At 35.5% G+C, this 21608-nt stretch overlaps 1 protein-coding gene across 1 annotated transcript; it reads right to left on the reverse strand.

The window, feature by feature from the left end:
- Positions 1-32: 32 nt before the first annotated feature.
- On the reverse strand, positions 33-12337 carry LOC145309991 (myosin heavy chain, muscle-like). The gene is made up of 4 exons (XM_080150375.1): positions 12277-12337; positions 7709-7902; positions 2689-7448; positions 33-1255 (listed from the first exon to the last, which is right to left on the reverse strand). The coding sequence occupies exons 3-4, from the start codon at positions 7440-7442 to the stop codon at positions 265-267; spliced, it is 5745 nt and encodes a 1914-aa protein (XP_080006501.1). The 5' UTR covers positions 7443-7448; positions 7709-7902; positions 12277-12337; the 3' UTR covers positions 33-264.
- Positions 12338-21608: the final 9271 nt, after the last annotated feature.

Below are 21608 nucleotides of genomic sequence, written 5' to 3' on the forward strand. Positions count from 1 at the left end.
AAGGAAAGCTTTTATATTAATTTAAACACATATAATGCTCGGGAAAATTTATTAAAGGGAACAATATTACAACATTAAAACAAAACATTCAAAATAAAGCTCTATTATTCTTTTTAAAAATAATAACTAATAGGGAATGTGTACCTACTAGCAAGCTACATACGCCTGGCAGGTACATACTCGTAGCAAGGGCATAGTCCATCAAACAAGTCCGATAAAAGTCGTCAAGGCTGTGGTATCCATAAAAATAAGGTGGCTGGCTGTTTAGAAGCGGGCAGCCATTTTGGCTCTCTCCTCAGTCTCCTCTAGTTCCTGTTGGGCCTTGCGAAACTTGGCCAGGTTCAGGGCGGCGATCTCCTCAGCCTCCTCGATCTGGCCCTTGTAGGTCTTGATCTTCTGCTGCAGCTTAGCGGCCAGGTCGGACATACGGTCCTGGTTCTTCTTGTCCTCATCCTGAGCAAAGGCGAGCTCTTTGGTCTTGCGCTCAGCGCGCTGGTAAGCCTTCATGGCCTCAGAAGTACGACCCTGCAGGGATCCAAGTTCAGATTCAAGCTCGCGAATGCGGTTCTCAAGCTTGGCCATGGCGGCCTTGCCTCCCTTCATGGCAGCAGCCTGGGCGTCATTGTAGCGGCCCTCAAGCTCAGCAAATTGGTTCTCAAGGCTCTTCTTGGCACCAGCCTGGGAAGTAGCATGGTCCTGCTCAGCACGCAGTTCATCAGCAAGGCGAGCAGCATCAACCATGGCCTTCTTGGACTTCTCCTCAGCATTCTTGGCAGATCCAAGCATGGCATCAATCTCAGCTTGCATGGTGTGCAGCTGGCCCTCAAGACCGCGCTTGTAGGCCATTTCGCGGCTGTTGATTGAAGTCAGCTCGTTGGCAGCATTGCGGGAGTCGGCAATCTCCATTTCCAGCTGGCGCTTGTTGCGGTCAGCAGAGTCAAGCAGAGCACGGCTCTCCTCAACCTCACCGCTAAGGGCAGCGGCCTTGCGGTCAGCAATGCCGGCAGCCTCAGCAATGATCTGCCTCTGGCGGGACTCATCTTCAAAAGCCTGGATGGTTTCACGCAGCTGCAGCTGGTAGCGCTTAATGGACTTCAAACCCTCGGCATTGGCCTTGTTGGCATGGTCAAGTCCAATTTCCAGCTCGTTGATGTCGCTCTCAAGCTTCTTCTTAATTCTCAGGGTCTCAGCCTTGGCCTTCTGTTCGGTCTCCAGGGAGGCGCCCAGGGATTCCATGGCACGTTGGTGGTTCTTTCTAAAATATCACTCAATCATTTTTGATAAAAAGAACTATAGTTTAAAAAGATAAATTACTTTCAGGGGGTAAGGGAATGTAATGTGCTGATAACCCCCCCAAAATTTTGAATTATCCCCATAATTAGGTTTTTCCCCCTCAAGAAAAAATGCTACAATGTCTCGAGTATGAGCCCAAGATTAGGTATTTAATTATTAACATTTAGGATATAGTGATATCATGAAATTAAGGACAATTTTACAAAAAATAATTTATCAACATCCATAAAAGGGAATCTCTGAAATGGTAGGACAAACGAATGTTAACCTTTCTAGAGTGTCAGAACTGAAAGAGTAGAATATAAATGTATAAGTCAAAACAATATTGTAAATAAATTTGTTGTAAAACTACTTAAATACAAGATTCTGTTTAAGATCATACCGACATTTTTAGGAGTTAATTTTAGAGATGCTTCACTTATAAAATGTACTTTGCTGTAATAAGAATCAGATTAATAGAATAAATATATCACATAATTCTTTGGTCAAAATGGTTAAAATCATCATATTTTAACATTATGGTAACAATTATAGAGTTCTGAAACTTTTAAAATCGTTCCTTACTATTATGGAAATCAACAAGCAAAGTTTGAAATTGATAGGACAATTTAACATTTCTAAATTAATGATAAGAGCTAACCCTTTCGGACACACGGACGTACTGACTCTAATTATAGAAAAGATTTCCTTTTAAAAAGTTATTTTAAGGAAGACAAAAATTTGTAATAGTAATAGTAAATTGTGATTGAAGGTAATTGCTAATCCATTGTTTGTTGTTCATAAATAAAATTTTTAAAAGCGAAGCTTTTCTATAATTAGGGTCGGTCCGTCCGTCCGTCCGTACGTCCGTACGTCCGTAACGGATAGCTTTTTCCGTTAATTTAGGCATGTTAGAATTGTCCTATCGATTTCAAATTTTGCATGGTGATTCCTTTAGTAATTAGGTACAATTTAGAAAGCGTAGCAACTCTATAATCATTACCAAAATGTCCGTACGTCCATTTTAAACATGTTGATTTTTTACTTTTTTAACAACAAATTTTTATGTAATCTAATCATCGGATTGATCTGATTTTTGGTATATTGATTCCTGGGACAACAAAGTATAATGTATTAAGCGAAGCAACTCTATAATCAAGTCCTAAAAATGTAAGTATGTCCATAAAAATTTTCCTGTATCAAGCAGTTTTTCAACAAATTTACTTACAATTTTGCTTTGACTCTTATAAATTTATATTATGATAATTAAGTTCTAACACTATACAAGTGTTAATGTCCGTTTGTCTACCGTTTCAGTGCTTCGCTTTTATGGATGTTGTCATCCTTGTTTTCTTGTATCTACCTTGAAAGATTTATATTTTAAGGTTTCAATGTCATGTATTTGTTATTACTTACCTTGTATTGTTGAACTCTTCATCCTTCTCAGCAACACGTCTATCAATCTCCTGGCGCACCTGGCTAAGCTCCAGTGAAGCTCTTAGCACCTTGTTCTCCTCCTGTTCCAGAGCACCCTCAGCCTCCTCCAGAGCAGCCTGAAGCTCCTCCTTTTCTTGCTCCAGACGCCTGCGCTGTTTGTCCAGGTCATGGATGGAGCGGCCACCATCACCAAGCTGGTCTAGCAGATCCTTGATCTCATCAGCAAGGTTCTTGTTCTCACGCTTGACAATATCTAGCTGTTCAACAGCTTCATCTTGAGCAGCCTTCAGGCGGTACAGCTCAGAGCTGTAGTTGCGACCCTCACTCTGGGAGGCCTCAACCTCAGCAGCAACATCAGCAGCCTTGGCCTGCCATTCAGATAGAACCTTGTCAAAGTTCTTGCCTCTCTTTTCAGTGATAAGAGCTGCAGCATGAACTCTCTCATACTCCATAGCAGCCTCATCAAGATCAGCAGCAAGTCTGGCTCTAGACTTTTCAGTGTTGGCAATCTTGGTATTAAGGGCATCAACATTCTCCTCAGCCTCAACAATTCTGGCCTGAAGCTTGGATCTGGCACTCTCAAGCTCCTCAATCTTACCCATACCCTCTGTTTCGTATCTGGATCTCCACAGCTGAATTTCAGCCTGGGCCTTGGACAGAGCCTTAAGAGCATCAGACTTGCGCATGTGCTCATTCTCAATCTTCTCCTTGGTGTTCTCCAGGTCAGTAAACAGAGCCTTATACTTGGTAAGCAGAGCAGCTCTATCCTTGGCTTCAGCATCAGCCAAGGCCTTGGTATCCTCAAGCTGAGTGGTCAGAGAAGTCTTGTTCTTGTTGGCACTAGCAATACCATTCTCAAGCTCCTCAATCTGTCTGACCAGATCCTGGTTTTCAACAACAAGACGCTTTTTGGAAGACTCAGCCTCATTAAGAGCACGAGCCATCTCATCAAGCCTAGTGTTGGCATCAACAATAAAGCCCTGCATAAGCTTGCCCTGTTTGTCCAATTCAGCTTTGCCCTTAACAGCCTCTTCAAGACTAGCTCTGGCATCAGCAAGATCTCTCTCCATACCAGCCTTGTCCTTCTCAGCCTTAACCTTGTTGGCATTAAGGTTGTCAATCTGCTCTCCAAGGTCAGACATGGTGTTGTTGTGCTTCATACGAAGAGCAGCAAGAGTACCCTCATGAGCAATGTTGAGCTCCTCAAGTTCACCCTTAAGCCTAGCAAGTTCACCCTCTCTCTTCTTGTTAAGCTCAACCTGGGTGGCAGTGTTGGACCCAGCCTCCTCTAGGCGAGAGGACAGGTCTTCAATGTCCTTCTTCAGCATGGAGCGGGACTTTTCAGCCTTGGCGCGATTGGTGCGCTCCAGAGCAAGCTCTTCATCAAGTTCCTCAAGTCTAGACTGAAGTTCCTTGATCTGTTTGGAGTACTTAGAACCAAGAGAAGCCTCATCCTCAATCTTAGCACCAAGAGCAGACCATTCCTTCTCCTTTCTAGCAAGAGACTGTGCAAGCTCAGCCTTGACACGCTCCAGGTCAGATACAGCCTCCTGGGTCAGCTTAAGGTCACCCTCAATCTTGCGCTTGGCCTTCTCAACATCACCCTTGACCTTCTTTTCACGCTCAAGAGCATCTTCAGCTTCATCAAGAGCCTGCTCAAGCTTTCCCTTTACACGAGAAAGGTGGTTGCACTTGTCCTCAGCTGTCTGGATATCCTCCTCTGTCTTTTGGCGAGACTCTCCAACTGATCTCTTGTCCTTGCCCAACTTGGTGATCATCTCACTCTGGTGAGCAATCTCCTCCTTCAGAGTTCTGATCTGGTCATCCTTATCAGCTCTATCCTGCTCAGATGAGTTCAGAGCACCTTCAAGGTTGTGCAGGTCACCCTCAAGAGCAGCAACAGTAGAGTCAATCTTCATTCTCTGGGCCTCCAAAGCATTACATTGCTCCTTTTCACCCTTGATTCTGGCAAGAATGCCATCCAATTCTTTCTTTACATCATTAGCCATGGCTTCAATACGAGTGGTTTTATCAATGATTTCTTGAACAGCAGAGCCACCAGACTTGAGAGCAAGTTCAAGCTCATTCTTTTGTCCAGCCAATCCATCATATACGGCCTGAACCTTAGTTCTGTCCTCAAGTGCCTTGCCAATGTTGGCCTCAGCAACAGCAATCTTTTCCTCATACTCAGCCTTGTACTTGCCAAACTGAGTGCACTTAAGGTTGGGCTTGATTGCTTGCCAGATCTGCCACCACAGCCAGGTCTTACCAATGTAGTAGTTCCTAATGGTTCTCTGGCAGCAGTACAGGGCAAGTTTCTGATCCTGCAGTCTCTTGAACTGCATACGAGAAGCCTTACCTCTGGCACCAGCCTGCAGCCAAGACAGCACATTACCAATCTTGTCCTCACGAACCTCTTCCATCCAACCAAGGATACCAGCTCTGAAGAATACCTTGGTGTGACCAAGACGGAACTTTTCCTTGTCAAGCTGGATCACGTCCATGACAGCACCTGCAGCACTCTTGTCATTCTTGGCCTTGGCCACAAGCTTAGCAGCCAAAATGTTGTATCTGGCTTTAAACTCAGGGTACAACATCTTGTTGGGGAATCCCTTCCTACAGATAGCAATACCAGCAAGTACACCATTACACTGGTACTGATGCATAATAAGATCAGGCTCAACACCACCAGGGATCTTGTGAGTATTGGGTACAACACAACGGATGAAGTGAGGCTCAGTCTTGTACAGAGTGGTCATCAGATCATCCAGCTGACCCTTGAAGTAAGAAGACACAGTCTTACCACCACCCTTCTTCTTTCTGCCACCATCATCCTTGGGAGTCTCAGTGGGCTGGCCAGGGTGATCAGCAAAGCACTGGATCATGAGAGCATTGCTACCATTCTTAATCATCTCAACAATGGTGTCATTAAGAGGATCCTTATTCTTCTCCAGCCAGCCAGTCAAATTGTAAGATACAGTGGCAGCATAGTGAACAATAGCAAAGTGAGCATCAGGATCAGGTCTGGGGTTGGGCTTGGCAAAGTTGGGGCGCTTGCCAAGCATGTTGTCAAAGAGCTTATTTCTAAAGGTCTCATCAGTAGCTTTGGGGAAGAGAGACTCTTCCTCAAAGATGGCAAGGAAACACATAGGCTTCTCAAACATGTCAATGCAAGGCTGCAGATCCATACCAAAATCAACATTGGCCCAGTCAAGACCTTCCCTTACATATTCCTCTTGTTCAAGGGTGAACATGTGCTGGTTAAAGAACTGCTGCAGCTTCTCATTGACGTAGTTGATACAGATCTGTTCAAAACCATTGTAGTCAAAGATCTCAAAACCAGCAATATCAAGTACACCAATGTAGTGAACCTTCTTCATGGTCTTGTCAATAAGAGTCTCATTACACTTTTCAACCATAAGTCTGAAGGTACGCTCGTAGATGGCACGAGCAATACCGGCAACAGAGTTAGCAGCACCAGTACAGGTGGAACCCTTCTGCACCCACTCAGTACCGACCTTCAACTTGGGCTTGCAGAAGTAAGTGATCATCCACTCGCAGTCAATACCAGCCAGGGTGGCAACCTTCTGAGCATTGGAGTCATCCTTGATCTCAGCCTGCTCTTCCTTACCCACAGGCACAAAGTCTTTAGTCATGTTACCCATGTGCATCATGCAAGCAGTGTTCTTGTAGGTGTCATACTTCTCCTGCTCAGAGAAGCCAAGAACATTGAAGGCCTCATCAGCAAACATCATGTCTTCCTTGTCATCAATGGAGGGGACAGTGAGCTTACCCTGGGAGACATACCAATAGTCCAAGATGTTGTCAGACAGCAGACACTTTTCCTTTAGGTCAGGAACTTGGTCGGACATAAGGTTATAGAAGGAGTGGTAGCATCTCTCAAGAGGCTGTTGATAGGTGAGACGAGACTTCTCAAGTAAGTAGACAACCATGTCAGCACCAGACAGCTTACCAGAGGCATTGAAATGGATACGGATGAACTTACCAAATCTGGAAGAATTGTCATTTCTCACAGTCTTGGCATTACCCCAGGCCTCCAGAACAGGGTTAGTCTGGACAATCTTGTCCTCAAGGGAGGCCTCACCTTCCTTCTTTTTACCAGAAGAGCAGATGGTGGCGAAGTATGATATTACCTTCTTGGTGTTCTCAGTCTTACCAGCACCAGACTCACCAGTAATAAGGATAGACTGGTTGATACCGGAGTTCATCATGCCCTGGTAGGCACCCTCAGCAATGGCAAAGATATGGGGAGGGCACTCGTTTCTCCTCTTGCCAACATACATCTCCATAGTTCTCAGGGTGTAAATGGGGAATCTCTTGTAGGGGTTGATGGCAATACAGAAAAGACCAGAGTAGGTGTAGATAAGCTCATTGACGTATCTGATGGTGGAATTCCACAAGACACAGGCATCACCCAGGTAGGTAAGGCCAGCCATGTCATCAGAGCAGTCGAACTTGGGAGGATTGACCTGACAAACCTGCTCCTCCTTGAACACCTTCATCTCACCCCCAACATTGACTGTGACCTTGGCTCCATCCTTGGACTCCATGGTACCCTCAAGGTAGCCACCATTAGCCTTGTTGGGCACCCACACAGACTTCTTGGGGTCATAGGGCTTCTTCTTGTTCTTCTCCTTGAGCTCGTGGGACACGCAGAGCCAGGGGGAGGGATCTGGGTCAGGTCCAGAAGTCTTTTTGATATGGCCAGGCATGTTTTCCTAATAATAAAACAACAATAAAAAAAGAGTTGACAAATATTAGGAAAAAGTAAAGTTATTTAAAAAGCTGCTTAATAGAGAAGAAAAATAATCTATCTAAAAAATAGAAATTCAATTAATAAGGAAAGTCTACAAAAAGTAAAGACCAACAAAAAGTAAGGAAGAGATTAGAGAAACTTGTTCACTTAAAAGTTAGAATACCTGAATATTGCATTATTTCACTAAAAGTGTTTAAAAAGGTCCCGTTAAAAAGCTCTTACCTAGTCAATAATGTATGTGTGAGGCTTAAACAAGTCTGAGCTTCAGGCCGAAAGGTTCAACTTTTTATACCCGGACCTCTGCGATTTCTCACCAATAGCAGACGAGCTTTACAAGCTGGCCAATCAGAGGCTAGGACTATCAGGCTGACCGGAGAATGACACATCTTAACAGGAAACAGCGCAAAAATCTGAACCTGGAAATAATAAAAAAGTAAAAGTAAGAACTATATCAATAAATAATTATGTTTGTTCCTTAGGTCTCTAAAATCATTATTATTTTCATAAAATCCCTAAAAATATTTATCTTTCTAAGTAGAGGAAATCTGTCAAAGAGTAAAAAATTTGTCTCATATTAACATAAAATATAAGTAAATTATTGATACATAAATATTGAAATAATGTTTTGGATGAATTGTCAAACAAAAAAAACAGTCACTTTAGCAGTGGCGTTCAGTAGGGGTGGTGTAGAAAGTTTCAATACCCCCATTAAAATTAAATAATATAATTTTTTATTTTACTACCTGCAGAAAGCTGTCTATAATACGATGCGACAAATAACTATTATAAAACCCATTTCCAGATCATTTAAGATAATACAATAAGAATAAAAATTTACTTAGAACTTCCTTTTAATATAAAAATAAAAATGATTTTGAATCAAGAAGTTGGAAAAGAATTATTAACATCTAACCTTTTTTTGTGGAGGGGGGTGGGTGGATCAAAATTTTAATAAGGGATCTAGTAAAAAACTTTTAAGGGTAATATAGTGGACAGAGCGTGAAATCCCCCTCCCACCCCAGAAAAAAATACATGGGTTTGAGTAATTGAATAATATTGTGTGTGTAATGTAAAAAAATCATCTGATAAAAAAAATTAAACCATAGACGCTTGTTTAAAAGTTTTTATTTTGGCGTGCAAACTTTCGGGTAAAACCTAATACATTTTCACCCCTTTACACCTCCCCCTTCCCACAACCCTTTTTATACGTCCAAATTGATGATATATGACACAGAAATTAAAATTAAATTAACAAAAGTCAGAAAGAAAAAAATATACAAACAGGATGTATTTTTGTCAGTAGGTTAAGACCTGTGAAACCGCTAAACCAATACAGATTTCTTCTCTGTCAATGATGCTTCTTATAGATACAGGGAAGTGTAAGCTAATTTACGGAGGGCTATTCCATCCTATTAGAAATCGCCCCTGAGAAAAATGCCCCCATCCCAAAAATATAAAAAATTTTATTTTATCTTATGTAAAACAAAAATCTAAATTCGTGGGTCGAATCAATTTATCATCCATTGTCTTATCCCATGTCTTATTTATCCGCATCTTATTGACTCATTGCAAAAAGTACATATATTTAAATCAGCATTTTCCTACTAAGTTTGGTAAAAAAGTCTCTATCCAACCCATTAAAGATTACCTGAAAAGTTTATGACTATTATGATTTTCAGTGATGCTCTAACATGATCTGCTTACTTGATCAAATTTATAGAGAAGAAAAAGTCAATGTAATAAAATTATTGTTGGATTAAAATATAATGATAACCACGACTCAACCAACCATCCTATGGTAATGTTTTTAAGTAAGCCACAAAAAATTAATCTAGCCAAGGGGTGCAATGGTAGCTGGACAAAGTATCTCAAAATTCAGCCATGTGACGTCATAAAATGAGGGAGATGATAGGAGAAGTGGGAAAGAAAACCCCTAAAAAAGAGATGGATAATCGCTTATTTTTTATAAATGGCTGATTTTTGAGACACTTTGTCCCGCTACGTGCAATGATTAAAAACTTTAGGAGTGTTCTACCCCCTTAAGTCCTAAACGTTTTATAATGTCTTGGATCCTTAATTAAGCAGAAATCTTAAGGGATAAGATCGATGAATTAAGGTGCATAAAAAATTTACCCCTTCTTTAGATTAAAAGTTGAAAAGTTTGGACAAGGGTAATTTGCTCCAACATATTGAAATTCAATAAAAGTACCAAATGTTTTTGAGCCAACGAATAAGATTATATGGTTATAAAACTTTTGGTACCAGTCCAGTAACCCCCTATGATCTAAGGGTTGCAATCAGTAAAAACTTGAGTGGGGTTTTCTACCCCAAAAGTCCATGTAAGGAAAATGTTACATATTGTCCTGGATCCTTAGTAAAGATATTTAATCCAGATAGGAATTTAAACAAGTTGACCGTCCTAAAACCTTCCCAGACCCCGCCTTTGGCGCATCATTCCCCACCTCAATGACCAAACCTTGATATAAAATTCTTTATCAAACTATTTCCATAGCAAATAATGGATTTAAAAAATTAGATCATCAAAAATGAACAATAGTGAAAAATAAATTTACAAGTGCCTTTCACAAATTTAAAGAAGCTTGCCTAAATGTAAAACAAACAAAAACATGGATTGACAAACAGACAAAGTGAACAAAGCAAATGTTCAGTGGTCATAAAAAAGGAAATTTGTAAATTATTTATAAAATAAAAGCGGCTAAAAAGCCTCTTTAAAGCAGGTGGACTGTAATGGATGTTAAATACTCCAATATACCCTAGGGGTCTAGCTTTAATAGTAGCTGTTTACCCATAGCTTTACTGGCGTACTGACGCAGAAAGACAAACTGAATTATAGAGTAGCTTCGCTAATAAAAATAAAAAAATCATTAATTTCGATCTACCAAGCCTATATGAACCATAAAAAACAACGGGACATTGACTATTTTTACCATTATCAAAAAAAACTATATCTCTTTTTTTTTTCAATAGCTCAGTCCGTTCTTTCCTTATTCTTTTTCTTTCCCCTCTATTTGTTAGTTTAGTAGCTACTCTAAAATTCTGGTTTTCTTTATTTATAATCAGAGGTTGCGACCCTTGTGGCCTCTATCTTTAATTTTAATTTTTTTCTTGGATTTCTCTTGGGAGTGTGTGGTTACCCTTCCCCTTTCCTAGACTTATAAACAGCTTCACTGTAAAGGAGAAAAATATCAATAGCGGCAAAAAAAGTTTCATTCATTGACCTATCCTTATAAAACTTTTAAATTTTGTATTGGCACGCTTCTATACAATTGACTTGTTCTTGTTTAACTCCTTTCTCAGTGTTTATGTCTTTGTCACACCTTAATTTAATTTTCCCCCAGTTTTGTCCCTTTTTTATAATCACAAAAGTCCCCGTTTATCAAACAGTTTTTAAACAATATTTGTTTTAAAGACAAAAATTACAAAGAAGATGATTTCTCAAAATACGGAGCCAATTATAACAGAAAAGTAATAGGGTGTCTATCTATGTGTGTATGTGTGTGTGTGTGTTACAAAGGATCTCGTTAACCGCTGAACCGACATTATTCTTCTTTACAGTGATGCTTTTATAGGTCCGGGGAAGATGTATAACTCTTTCGAGAGAGGATATCTTAACCCGTCTTAGTGCAAATACCCTAAAACCTTCACCCTCAAAACTATTTTCATCTTTTCCATGTAAAAGTAAAAATTACCCCCCATCCTCCTCCCATTCAATACCCGTACAGGACGGAAGAACTGACAGACTCTAATGATAGAGTATCTTCACTAATAAACTAAAAAATTTTATAAAAGTCATTATTACATAAAATGTATAAAAATTATTTAAAAATTGATCATTTTAAAGCCTAACATTGTTTAAGCGTTCCTTACATTCTTTTACTCTGCGTGTTTTTAGCAGCAATAGATATTTTACCAGTTTATACAAAGGGATACGTATTAGGAAAAAGTAATAACAGAAGCTAAGTTTTCTTATCCACGCGGCATTGTGTATATCTAAAGCAATAAAATTCAATTTTTATAGAATTTTAAATGAAATTAAGAAATGAAAGAAAAGTGTAAACACTTAACGGTGCTTTTTACTTGAGTGCCTAGCTAGCACACAACATTTTATTTTTGAAAAAAAAATTAAAAAGTGGTGGGGGGAGGTATTTCTTTTTTTTATGCCAATTTCCTAACACACGAAAAACTAACCACCTCCACTTAAAATAAGGGTGTCGTATATGCACTAAAGAGGCCCTCTTTAAGAGGGAAATCGTGATTGAATCTTTAAAATAGGTTATTGGTAGATTTTTTGGCTTGTACTGTAACTATGATTATGTGTCAGAACTTACTTAAAAAGTTTTATTTTTTGAAAAGTTGTCACTGTCGTTCTATTTGATTCCTTTTTATCCTCAATTTATTTAACAAATTTCCAAGTAAATTAATAAAGAACAACCTACATATTCAAAACCCCCATTAATAGGAGAGTAGAATATTTTAATCCAATAACATTTTTTTACCCCGTAAGGTCTTCACAGTTATCTAATCTATTATAGACAGCTTTCCACATATTTTTATTTTATTTTTTGTGGAAAATTGTTGATAATTGATTTTTGCATTTTGGTTTCTATTCAAGAAAAAAATAATCGGATTCGAAGCCAAACTGGGTATTACAATGGCACTAAATCTATTTTGAAAAATATTTTGCTGTCCCTATAACTGTAAGTATAAAATGCAAAATTGAAGAAAGAATAATTAATTATTCCCAAAAGTATAGTTTTCATAATAATTACCTGATTTGTTACAATATGGCTCCCAATTCCTTCCGTTTCTGTCCACATCATTTTCTAAAAATTAAATTTAATATTATTTATGAGGCTCCTATGTAAATACACATGTCCATTCGCCTGCCTTGCAAATTAATTAACTTGACATGACGTTAACTATTTCTTAAGCTTGAAATTTTATTTACTAACAAACAAAATTATCATAATTAGTTCTTTATTGACAATTCTTGGAAATAATTGAAATTAAAATAAAAGGGGTCCAATGTTAAAATTTATATAAAAGATATTGATTTTTGTCCCTCCTAGTTAAGATATTTAATTAACCCTTTCTAATAACAATTTATTATCTTTAATTAGAATAACAAAGCATTTATATCTCGTTTTTTAAATTTGAATTTAAATTTACTTTTAAATTTAACTTTTTTTGAATTTTTACTTTGTGCATTTATCTTGGAAGGACAGAGGCACGAATTGATAAAAAGGAAGACGCACAGACTGACTTTAATTATAGAGTAGCAACAGTAATTTAAGTTAAAAGAAATGAATGTATAGCCAATGTTTTATTTATTTTCCTTCAAAGGGTTTAATTAAAATATGTCTAAGTGATCTTTACATTCCTTTTGTGTTATTTGGATTAAAGAAAGCTATCTTTATTTATTTCCCACTTTTATACACTTTAATTACAATCAGCTTTAGACAATACAAATTATTTTGAATCACAAATACTTATTTTTGTCCCCAAAAACTCTAGGGGGTATGGTAAAGGTAAAATAAAAAAAAAACTCAAAGATACTTGAGGCTTCAGTGAAAATTCAATAAAAGTCCCCAAAGTTGTTAAGCAAACAAATAGAAAACATTATCTTAAACTTTTGGGACTAAAGTAATAAACAGCCCAATGTCCCCTCCCTCCCTGCTATTTAACAGTACCAGAAACATTAAGTTTTAATAAAACTATTAAAAAGATTATTTTATCTTGTATATATTTATATCTCCGCCCAACCATTAAAATTATTACACACGCTTCTTAAATATTACAGGGATAAATATGTAAAACAGGTGGCTTAATCAAATTGTATGTATGTATGTATGTATGTATGTATATTTCAAATTCAATTATTATACATATGACAACGTTTATGTAAGTGGATTATAGAAGAAAAAACAATTACAATTAATCATAATGCAAAAAAGAACATAAAGTCAGTCATAAGTAAATAATTGCGACTTGACACCTCATTTATGACCATTAGTCAAGTTTGAGGGTTTACCCAAGCCGCGGTTTGTGTTTTCTGATAAGGGAGTAAACCCCCCTGGAGATATGATTGCAAAATTAAATGTGACTTAACTGGTGGTTATTATGTAGTTATATTGTGATTATAAATGTAGTTATTAATGTAGTTATATTGTAGTTATATATGTAGTTATTATTGTAGTTATAATGAAGTTTTTTAAGTAAAAAAATTGTAGAAATAATGAATGTCATTTAAAGTGTAAAAATATGCTGATTTGTGTGTTTAGAAGAAAATTATGCTGATTGTATCATAAATAAAAAAAAAATTTTATTGTGATATTTAGAAGGAAGCTACTCTATATTTAGATGTTTAAATTGTTTGCAGCTGTGATTTATTAAAATGGAATGTGGTGGCCTTTTAGGATACTGTAATTTGGTTTGGAGAAGTTTACATTGCTGACATTTTTGTTAAATCATCTATACAATATTGACATTCCTGAAAGTTTAGGTTAATATATGTAGTCATAAATAGATAAATGCCCTTGCCCTCTTAAGCATAATCTAAAGACTAATTTTGGGAGACCTTTATAATAGAAAATGCTAACCCGACAACTTAGCTAGCAAAATTCTGATACTAGGCCATTGTTGTCATGTTTATTACAGAATGAATGATGTAAGTATAATTTTATAACTAATGTCTAGCAGATTAAGAATTGAACGTGGTGGCCGATTAGGATACATTATTTTAGGTTTGAAGTTGATATTGGTGACATTTGCTGTTAAATCTACTTAATAAAAAACGCCTCTGAAATTTTAAATTATTATATGTAGTCAAAATAGATTCATGCCCCACACCATTAAGCGTAAATCTAAGGACTAATTTTTGGAGACCTACATAAAACCTAGAAAAATGCTAACCCACACACTTAGAAAGCAGAATTCTGATGCTAGGCCAATTTTGTTATGAATATTCAGAAGTGAGTGTTGTAAGCATGATTTTACAACTAATGTCTGGCAGATTAAGTTATATTAGAAGATTTGATGGAAGATTAATTTTTTGAAGGCTAAGTTGACTATGAAATATTACTTATTTTCTTGGGATAAGTGGCCGTTTTAGGTAAAATATTTTAAATTTGAAGAATTTTATTTTTATAAATGAAGGCAAAGATGACATAGTAGCGATTTTAATTTATGAGGATTATGAAATTTTGAAGATGAAGTGTTGATATTGTTTTAGAAATGTGGTTGACATTGAATTGGGTTTGTAGGATGTAGATATTTTCACTTAGATCCATTTTGAGTTGTAGTTTATTTTTTGTGTGAAGTTACTCACTTAAGTCACAAGTGAGTTTACTGCAGCTTTCACATTGTGCATGCGACTGTATGCTCTGAGAGCTAACACTAAACTCAAGTTTTAGATTTAGGTTTAGATTTTTAGATATCCTATGTTTAAAGTTATTACACAAAGGAATAACCAACAAATAGGCCAACCAATGAAATAATTACCCCTGTTTGAATAAAAAAATAATACTTCCTATACTTGTAAATAGTTTTGGTAGTGAACAAATTGGTACAAATACACATGAACTCAGGGAGGGAGGGGACAGTGAACTGTAAATTACACTGGTAGTAAACATTTATAATCTCATTATCATACTTGTTGAGTTTTGATTGGTTGGTTTCAAACCAGTTGTGCTCCGACTCAATCAATAATATTCGCCGTAAGGGGTACTTTTGTTCATTGGGGATTTTATCAATATTAGTAGTCCACTAGCTGCTCCGCCTCTAGAAGCCTCGACCTACCCCCAAAATAGTAATATGCCTTCCTAGGACCCCTGAGAGGCTAAATTGTAAGGGAGAACCATATCCTTTGGTACACACATACAGACACACAGATATACATCCTGTCATATAAGGTTTGTCCTATCCCTCAGGGTCCCTGCATGAACTACATTACAAGGGTGTGTACTTTTAAAGCATCAAATGTATCATGTACATATAAATTAGGCTGGTTCAAAATGGCAAAACTGTATTTTTACTATATATTTTAAAAAGACATTCATATTCTTTAAAGCTCATTTGTATACAGTCTTAACAAAACCTATTTCCCTTTCTTTACATTTTTCTGCATTCTCTCTTCGTCTGAACCAGGGGCGTCCAAGCTTTTTATTTTTTGGGGGGGGGGTAAAAATTTTTTAGGGGGGTGGGGTAATTCGTGTTTGGGGGGGGGTTAAAATGGTGCGCGAAGCGCGCCGCAAATTTTTTTTATCCCCCCCGAAAATTTTTACCCCGGGGGTAAAATTTGCTTGGGGGGGGGGTAATTACCCCCCCTGAAATCTGTTTGCAGAGGTAAATTTAGTTTACCCCCCCCAAAATTTACCCCTGGGGTAAAATTTTTGGGGGGGATAATTTCAATTTTATTAAATATATAGTATTGAAAATGCGCGCGAAGCGCACAAAAAAATTTTTTTATTAGAGATTTTTTATTTTGGGGGGGGTATTTAACCCCTCAAAATTGTTTGGGGGGGGGGGGGGTAAATACTAAGAGATATAAGTTTTCCGGAATTTTAATGTAGGGAGGAGATTTGAAATCTGCATCAAATTTTAAGGATTTTTTATAAAATTCGTTTTTTGTATAATTCTTTATCTAAAAGCGGAAATACAAATTAAGTTAATTAATTTTAGCATCCGTGATTGGTGGATTTAAAAAATCTGCGCTCTGATTGGATGTCGTACATCATTCAACCAATTAGAGCGCAGGTAGTTTAAAATCCACCTATCCTATTGGTCAAAATTAATTAACTTAAAATGTATTTCCGCTTTTAGATAAAGAATTATACAAAAAACGAACTTTATAAAAAATCCTTAAAATTTGATGCAGATTTCAAATCTGGAAAACTTATATCTCTTAGTAAATACCCCCTCATAAATGGTTGGGGGTGCCTACGGCACCCCCAGGGTAGGGGTAAATTTTGAATGGGGGGGGTAAAATGAAAAAAAAATTTTGGGGGTGCCTACGGCACCCCTAAAATCGTTTGGGGGGGGGGGGGTAATCGCCCCATTACCCCCCCCCCCCTTGGACGCCTATGGTCTGAACTTTAAAACTTTTTTATATAGAATTTAAAAAGAAACTATGGGGAATGTACAACCTACCCATAAAGAATTTCAAGGGAATATAGCAGCTATTATGGATAAGTTTCTATGTATTTTGTTTAAATTATATATCACTTTTATAATATTTTTTTGTTTTGGATTTCATTTCCAGATGCAAATTGGTTCAATAAATTACTCATTTTTCAATTTTGTTTACACTAGAATATTTTACATAATTTCTTAAATAACCTCCTTCCATAAAAAAGCTTGTAGTGAATTTGAGCACACGAAACTGTTTATACATATTTATATGGTTCGCAGAAGCCAAGAATCTTAATTACGAAATATTTAATGGGTAAAGAGCAGAGAAAGAGAGAGAGAGAGGGGACAATGGGTTGTTTATTAACTAGTCCCCAAAGTTTATAATAACCTTTTCTTATTCGTTGACCTAACAACTTTGGGGAATTTAGTGAACTATGATTGGTTGATTCATTCAGTTGAGTGTTCGAACGTTTCAATCACTAATTTTAATCTACAGAAAGGGTAATTTAGTGTAACATTAATGGGAATTTACATCAATGTATCGGCCATTGTCTTATCCTATTAGATCCCTGGTAAAGTAGCAAAATGAAATACATCTAAATGGATAACAAGCAAAGACTTAAACTATTATCAAATTATTGTAAATACTAAAATGAACGTTTTCAATCAAACTAATTTCGTGAACCTCACTCCCTTATCTTTTCTGTCCCGTGCAGAGGCTCTAACCTTGCGGGTCCCTATCCATACGCACGATTCTTACAACTGTTACTTAATCTTAAAGTAAGCATGAAAAATATGTTTTTTTTAACAAAACCGAATGTTTAGTTTAAACTTTAACTTTTTTATTTTTCGAAGTAGTATTCAGAAAGTTAATTTCCCTTGTACTTTTTTAATTTAAGTACATTCTCGAACTACTGGGTATCTCACACTACTAGAATATGTTCTTTATTGGTTTAAAGTATTTGGTTGTGTGCTTCTGGGATAAATATTTTAATGACTAGTAAGGCACTAAATGTATAAAAAAGACAAGGAATTTGTTTATTTCTAATATCTCTGAGATGGCTGTATCATTAAAATGATACTATATGCTATTCTATAAAGTAGTAAGGTTTTTTTTGTCTGTAGCTTAAGGTTTAAATAAATTCTGAACCGATTGAGTTCCCCATTTTAGGGAAGCTTCACATACATATGTTCAGGGGTGGTTTTAAGCTATTTTATTAAATTTAGATTGTATTGGGCTATTATTTATAGACTGGTCTGATTGGTATGTGGGTTTCAGGTAACCTTTATGGAAGTATTTGAGTGGTTTAGACTTTTTTTTTTACTTTCTCCAATCAATTTCCCCTCGATGCTTGAGGCGAAGCATAAATTGTTTATAATTCATGGTTAGACTATGTTTTTATTTTATTTTTACAGGTATTTCTGATTAGATAGTGGAAAGGTTTGGTGAATCTTTTATTGTAGATCTTGCAAAATTCAGTAGCTTAAAACCTTGTAACCATAAATACTTTTCTCGTATTCATTCGAATCCGGTGGATAGGAACCGGTTCTCATCCATACGAAAAAACTATGTCTAGCATCGTATTATATCCATCTTTCTAAGAATATAGAAATTTACAATCATAAGATTAGAACCAGTTTTTAGCCCGTTCCTTCGGCACCTCGGGGCTAAAAAAACTGGTTTTATTCTGATAATTGTGCATTCTATATCCGCGGAAAGCTGTTTTTAATACGATTCGAGAAATAACTATTATACTTACTCTCTTACTGCGATCTTCAATATAAGGCCGTGGCTTATAAAAAAAGGATAGCTGCTTCAGTATGGTTGGCAATTAAAGAAATTTTATTAAGATTATGTTTTGGTGTTAGTTGACTAAACTCCAAATAAGAAAATTGTAGAACAAACTTCACATATAATTCAATTTATAAATAGTAACACTTTAATTATTTACCCAAAACATTTATATCCATATTATATCCAATTGCTTGTTATTTATCTTTTATAGCTATTACTGCACTCGAATGTTATTTGTAAAAATCCATCTTAATGAGGCTTTTATTCTAAGTAAGATTTCAAATGAAACTTTATTTTAAACACCTTTATTTACCCTGTTCTATTAATGATTAAATATTTTCATATTACAGATATTAAAATACTATTTTCTAATGTCTACTTACCAAAACATTTAAGAGGTTACATAATATGTAATAATATTATTGTTTGTCTGATTAGAAAAAGAAAAAAAGAACAGCTAGAAATATTATTTAAAATTAACAAGGAATCAAAGTCTAACCCATGATTTTCCCCTATCTAATTCATGTTTTTATTTTATTTTTTATCTAAGCTTATCCTATTTATTGAAGTAATAATTAAATTTTAGTTAAATAAGATCATTTTTTCATTTTTATGGTAAAATTCTCTTTTTGTAGTTTTAATTAATGTTTTTAGCTGATAAATTAATCTCTTTTGAATAAGACTAACACTTTCTGTTCATAAATAATTTATTTCAAAGAAACAAATTAGATACATATAGGAAAGAAATATTAATAAATACAATACATTAAAACTACTATTTATAAAATCATCATCATATAAGAAAGGCTTTTATAAAAGACCTGTCTTATGTATTTCATATAACATACTAGTTTATGTAAAAGATAGGAAAGTCTGGATTAAGAATAGAAAAGATAGGGCCAGTAATAAAATTCCGCAACTTTATCTGCCCACTAATATACAGGGAATCAGAAGAGTTCTCTCAAAGTTAATATTAGGATATTAAAAACTAATTTTTTTTATAGAAATAAGTAGATTTAAGAATGATCGAAAATCTAGATTCTTAATAAGAAAAATTATAAAAATAAAATTGACAAGGATGAAAGCATCCTTAATTGGCAGAGCTACTCATTGAAACAATTTAAGAAAAGTAATCTAATAAAATGTCAAATCCATATGTCATCTGATCTTTTTTTGTGTGTTAAGATTCTCTATACTAATGATATTCCAATTATAACCTTTCGGCCCGTTGGTCTGTCGGTCAAGCTACAAAAGACATTTATCTTTCTTTAAAATTGTCACAATTTCTTTTTTGATTTTCTACGTATTCATTGGACAACTGAACATATGCTTTTTAACTCACTTTTCCAATAGTCCTACGAATTATTTTAATCACTTTTTTTCAGGAGACATGTGAATGTCCCAGGTTTTCTCACTGCTATCCAAATGCCCCCTACAAAGACTTGGTACGCATGAAAAAGGGAAGGAAATTCCAGGCAAGCTGCTCACTAAAACTCTAATTAGACTCCATTACCCCAAAAATTGTCGCTTTAGCCAATTTATATATGTGCTTTATATAAAGGCTTTCTTTTTATACAAGGATGTCAACAATAACATACCAAATTAATTAGCCTAAAAAGTTTGAAATTAAAAAACTAGCTTAAATAAATCAAAAGTATCTTTATTTTTGTATCAGAAAAGATTCAACCCTTTAGGGAAAGGGAGTATCTTTTTAATCTGCTGAGAAGGAATACGTAGCTTCTGCCCATTTAAATAGACCAAAACATACCCTGGATCAATACTAAATTTCTCGTAAAAGGAAGCTATCGTTTGAGGGCAACCCCACCCTTTTGCCTTAAGTTTTCGAGAAATATTTTAAGTTGCCAACAGTTTGTGCAATTTTGAGAATTGTCAACTATTTCTGTTTACAATGCGATTACAAATGTTTTCAACGAGCGATACATATATTTTAAAACGCATTTAATCTAGGATTTTTTTAGTTTTACGATTGTATTTTACTACACTACAATAAATGAAGCTATAAACATGTATCAAAAGCTAAAACTGCATAGTCTCCTATTATAAAGGGATTTAAAGGAGGAATTGGAGAGAGAGAAGAAACAATTCAAACAAAATTAAAGACAAGGATGTTTAATGAATAGAACCCTCATTAAGAGCAATAACTTTTCTGATTTATTCTACCTTAGATAAAACCCTTTTATCGTTTAAGAATAGAAGTTATAATTTTTTAGCCATAAAACTTTCAGATCTAGGATTAAAATAATTAGAAAATTTCTGTATAGATATTGAGCAATTAGTTAATTCGCAGGAGCAGATACAATTATATGCAAACTTTGTATAAAAGAAGTGGGATGTCTATTAAGAGATATAAGTTTTCCGGAATTTTAATGTAGGGAGTAGATTTGAAATCTGCATCAAATTTTAAGGATTTTTTATAAAATTCGTTTTTTGTAAAATTCTTTATCTAAAAGCGAAAATACATTTTAAGTTAATTAATTTTGACCAATAGGATAGGTGGATTTTAAACTACCTGCGCTCTAATTGGTTGAATGATGTACGACATCCAATCAGAGCGCAGATTTTTTAAATTCACCAATCACAGATGCCAAAATTAATTAACTTAATTTGTATTTCCGCTTTTAGATAAAGAATTATACAAAAAACGAATTTTATAAAAAATCCTTAAAATTTGATGCAGATTTCAAATCTACTCCCTACATTACAATTCCGGAAAACTTATATCTCTTAATGTCTATGTGTAGTTCTGTTAAAAAACTTTAATTAAGGAATTTTTATTAAAGATATTGATAGGTTTTTATTTATTTGTAGGGTGGTAGGTCAACCCTTTTAAGGGGAAAAGAATAAACAACTATTTCCCCTTACAATTGTTTTTAATTTACATACTACAATAATAAATGATATGTGTTATGTTTACTGCTATTTAAAAGAAATTATTTACTACAATTAATGTTTAGAATATCTATTCCTTTCCATTTATTGTTTGTGGGTAATAAATAATCCGTATGTAAAAAGTAACAGAATGTCTGTGTGTCTGGTTGTACCGAAGGATCTCACTAACCGCTTGACTTATATGGTTCTTCTTTACAATTTAGCTTCTCATAGGTCCTAAAAGGCCAGGTTTATGAGATTTTGGGAGAGGGTAACAACAACATCAAA

This window comes from Acartia tonsa, chromosome 2 (genome assembly GCF_053477335.1).
Source record: "Acartia tonsa isolate MP-2025a chromosome 2, ASM5347733v1, whole genome shotgun sequence".
Lineage (NCBI taxonomy): Eukaryota > Metazoa > Arthropoda > Copepoda > Calanoida > Acartiidae > Acartia > Acartia tonsa.

Coding starts and splice junctions, on each gene's coding strand:
- LOC145309991 (XM_080150375.1), bottom strand. CDS start 7,442: ATGCCTGGCCATATCAAAAAGACTTCTGGACCTGACCCAGATCCCTCC. Junction 1,256..2,688: donor GAAGAGTTCAACAATACAAG/GTAAGTAATAAC, acceptor GTGATATTTTAG/AAAGAACCACCAACGTGCCA.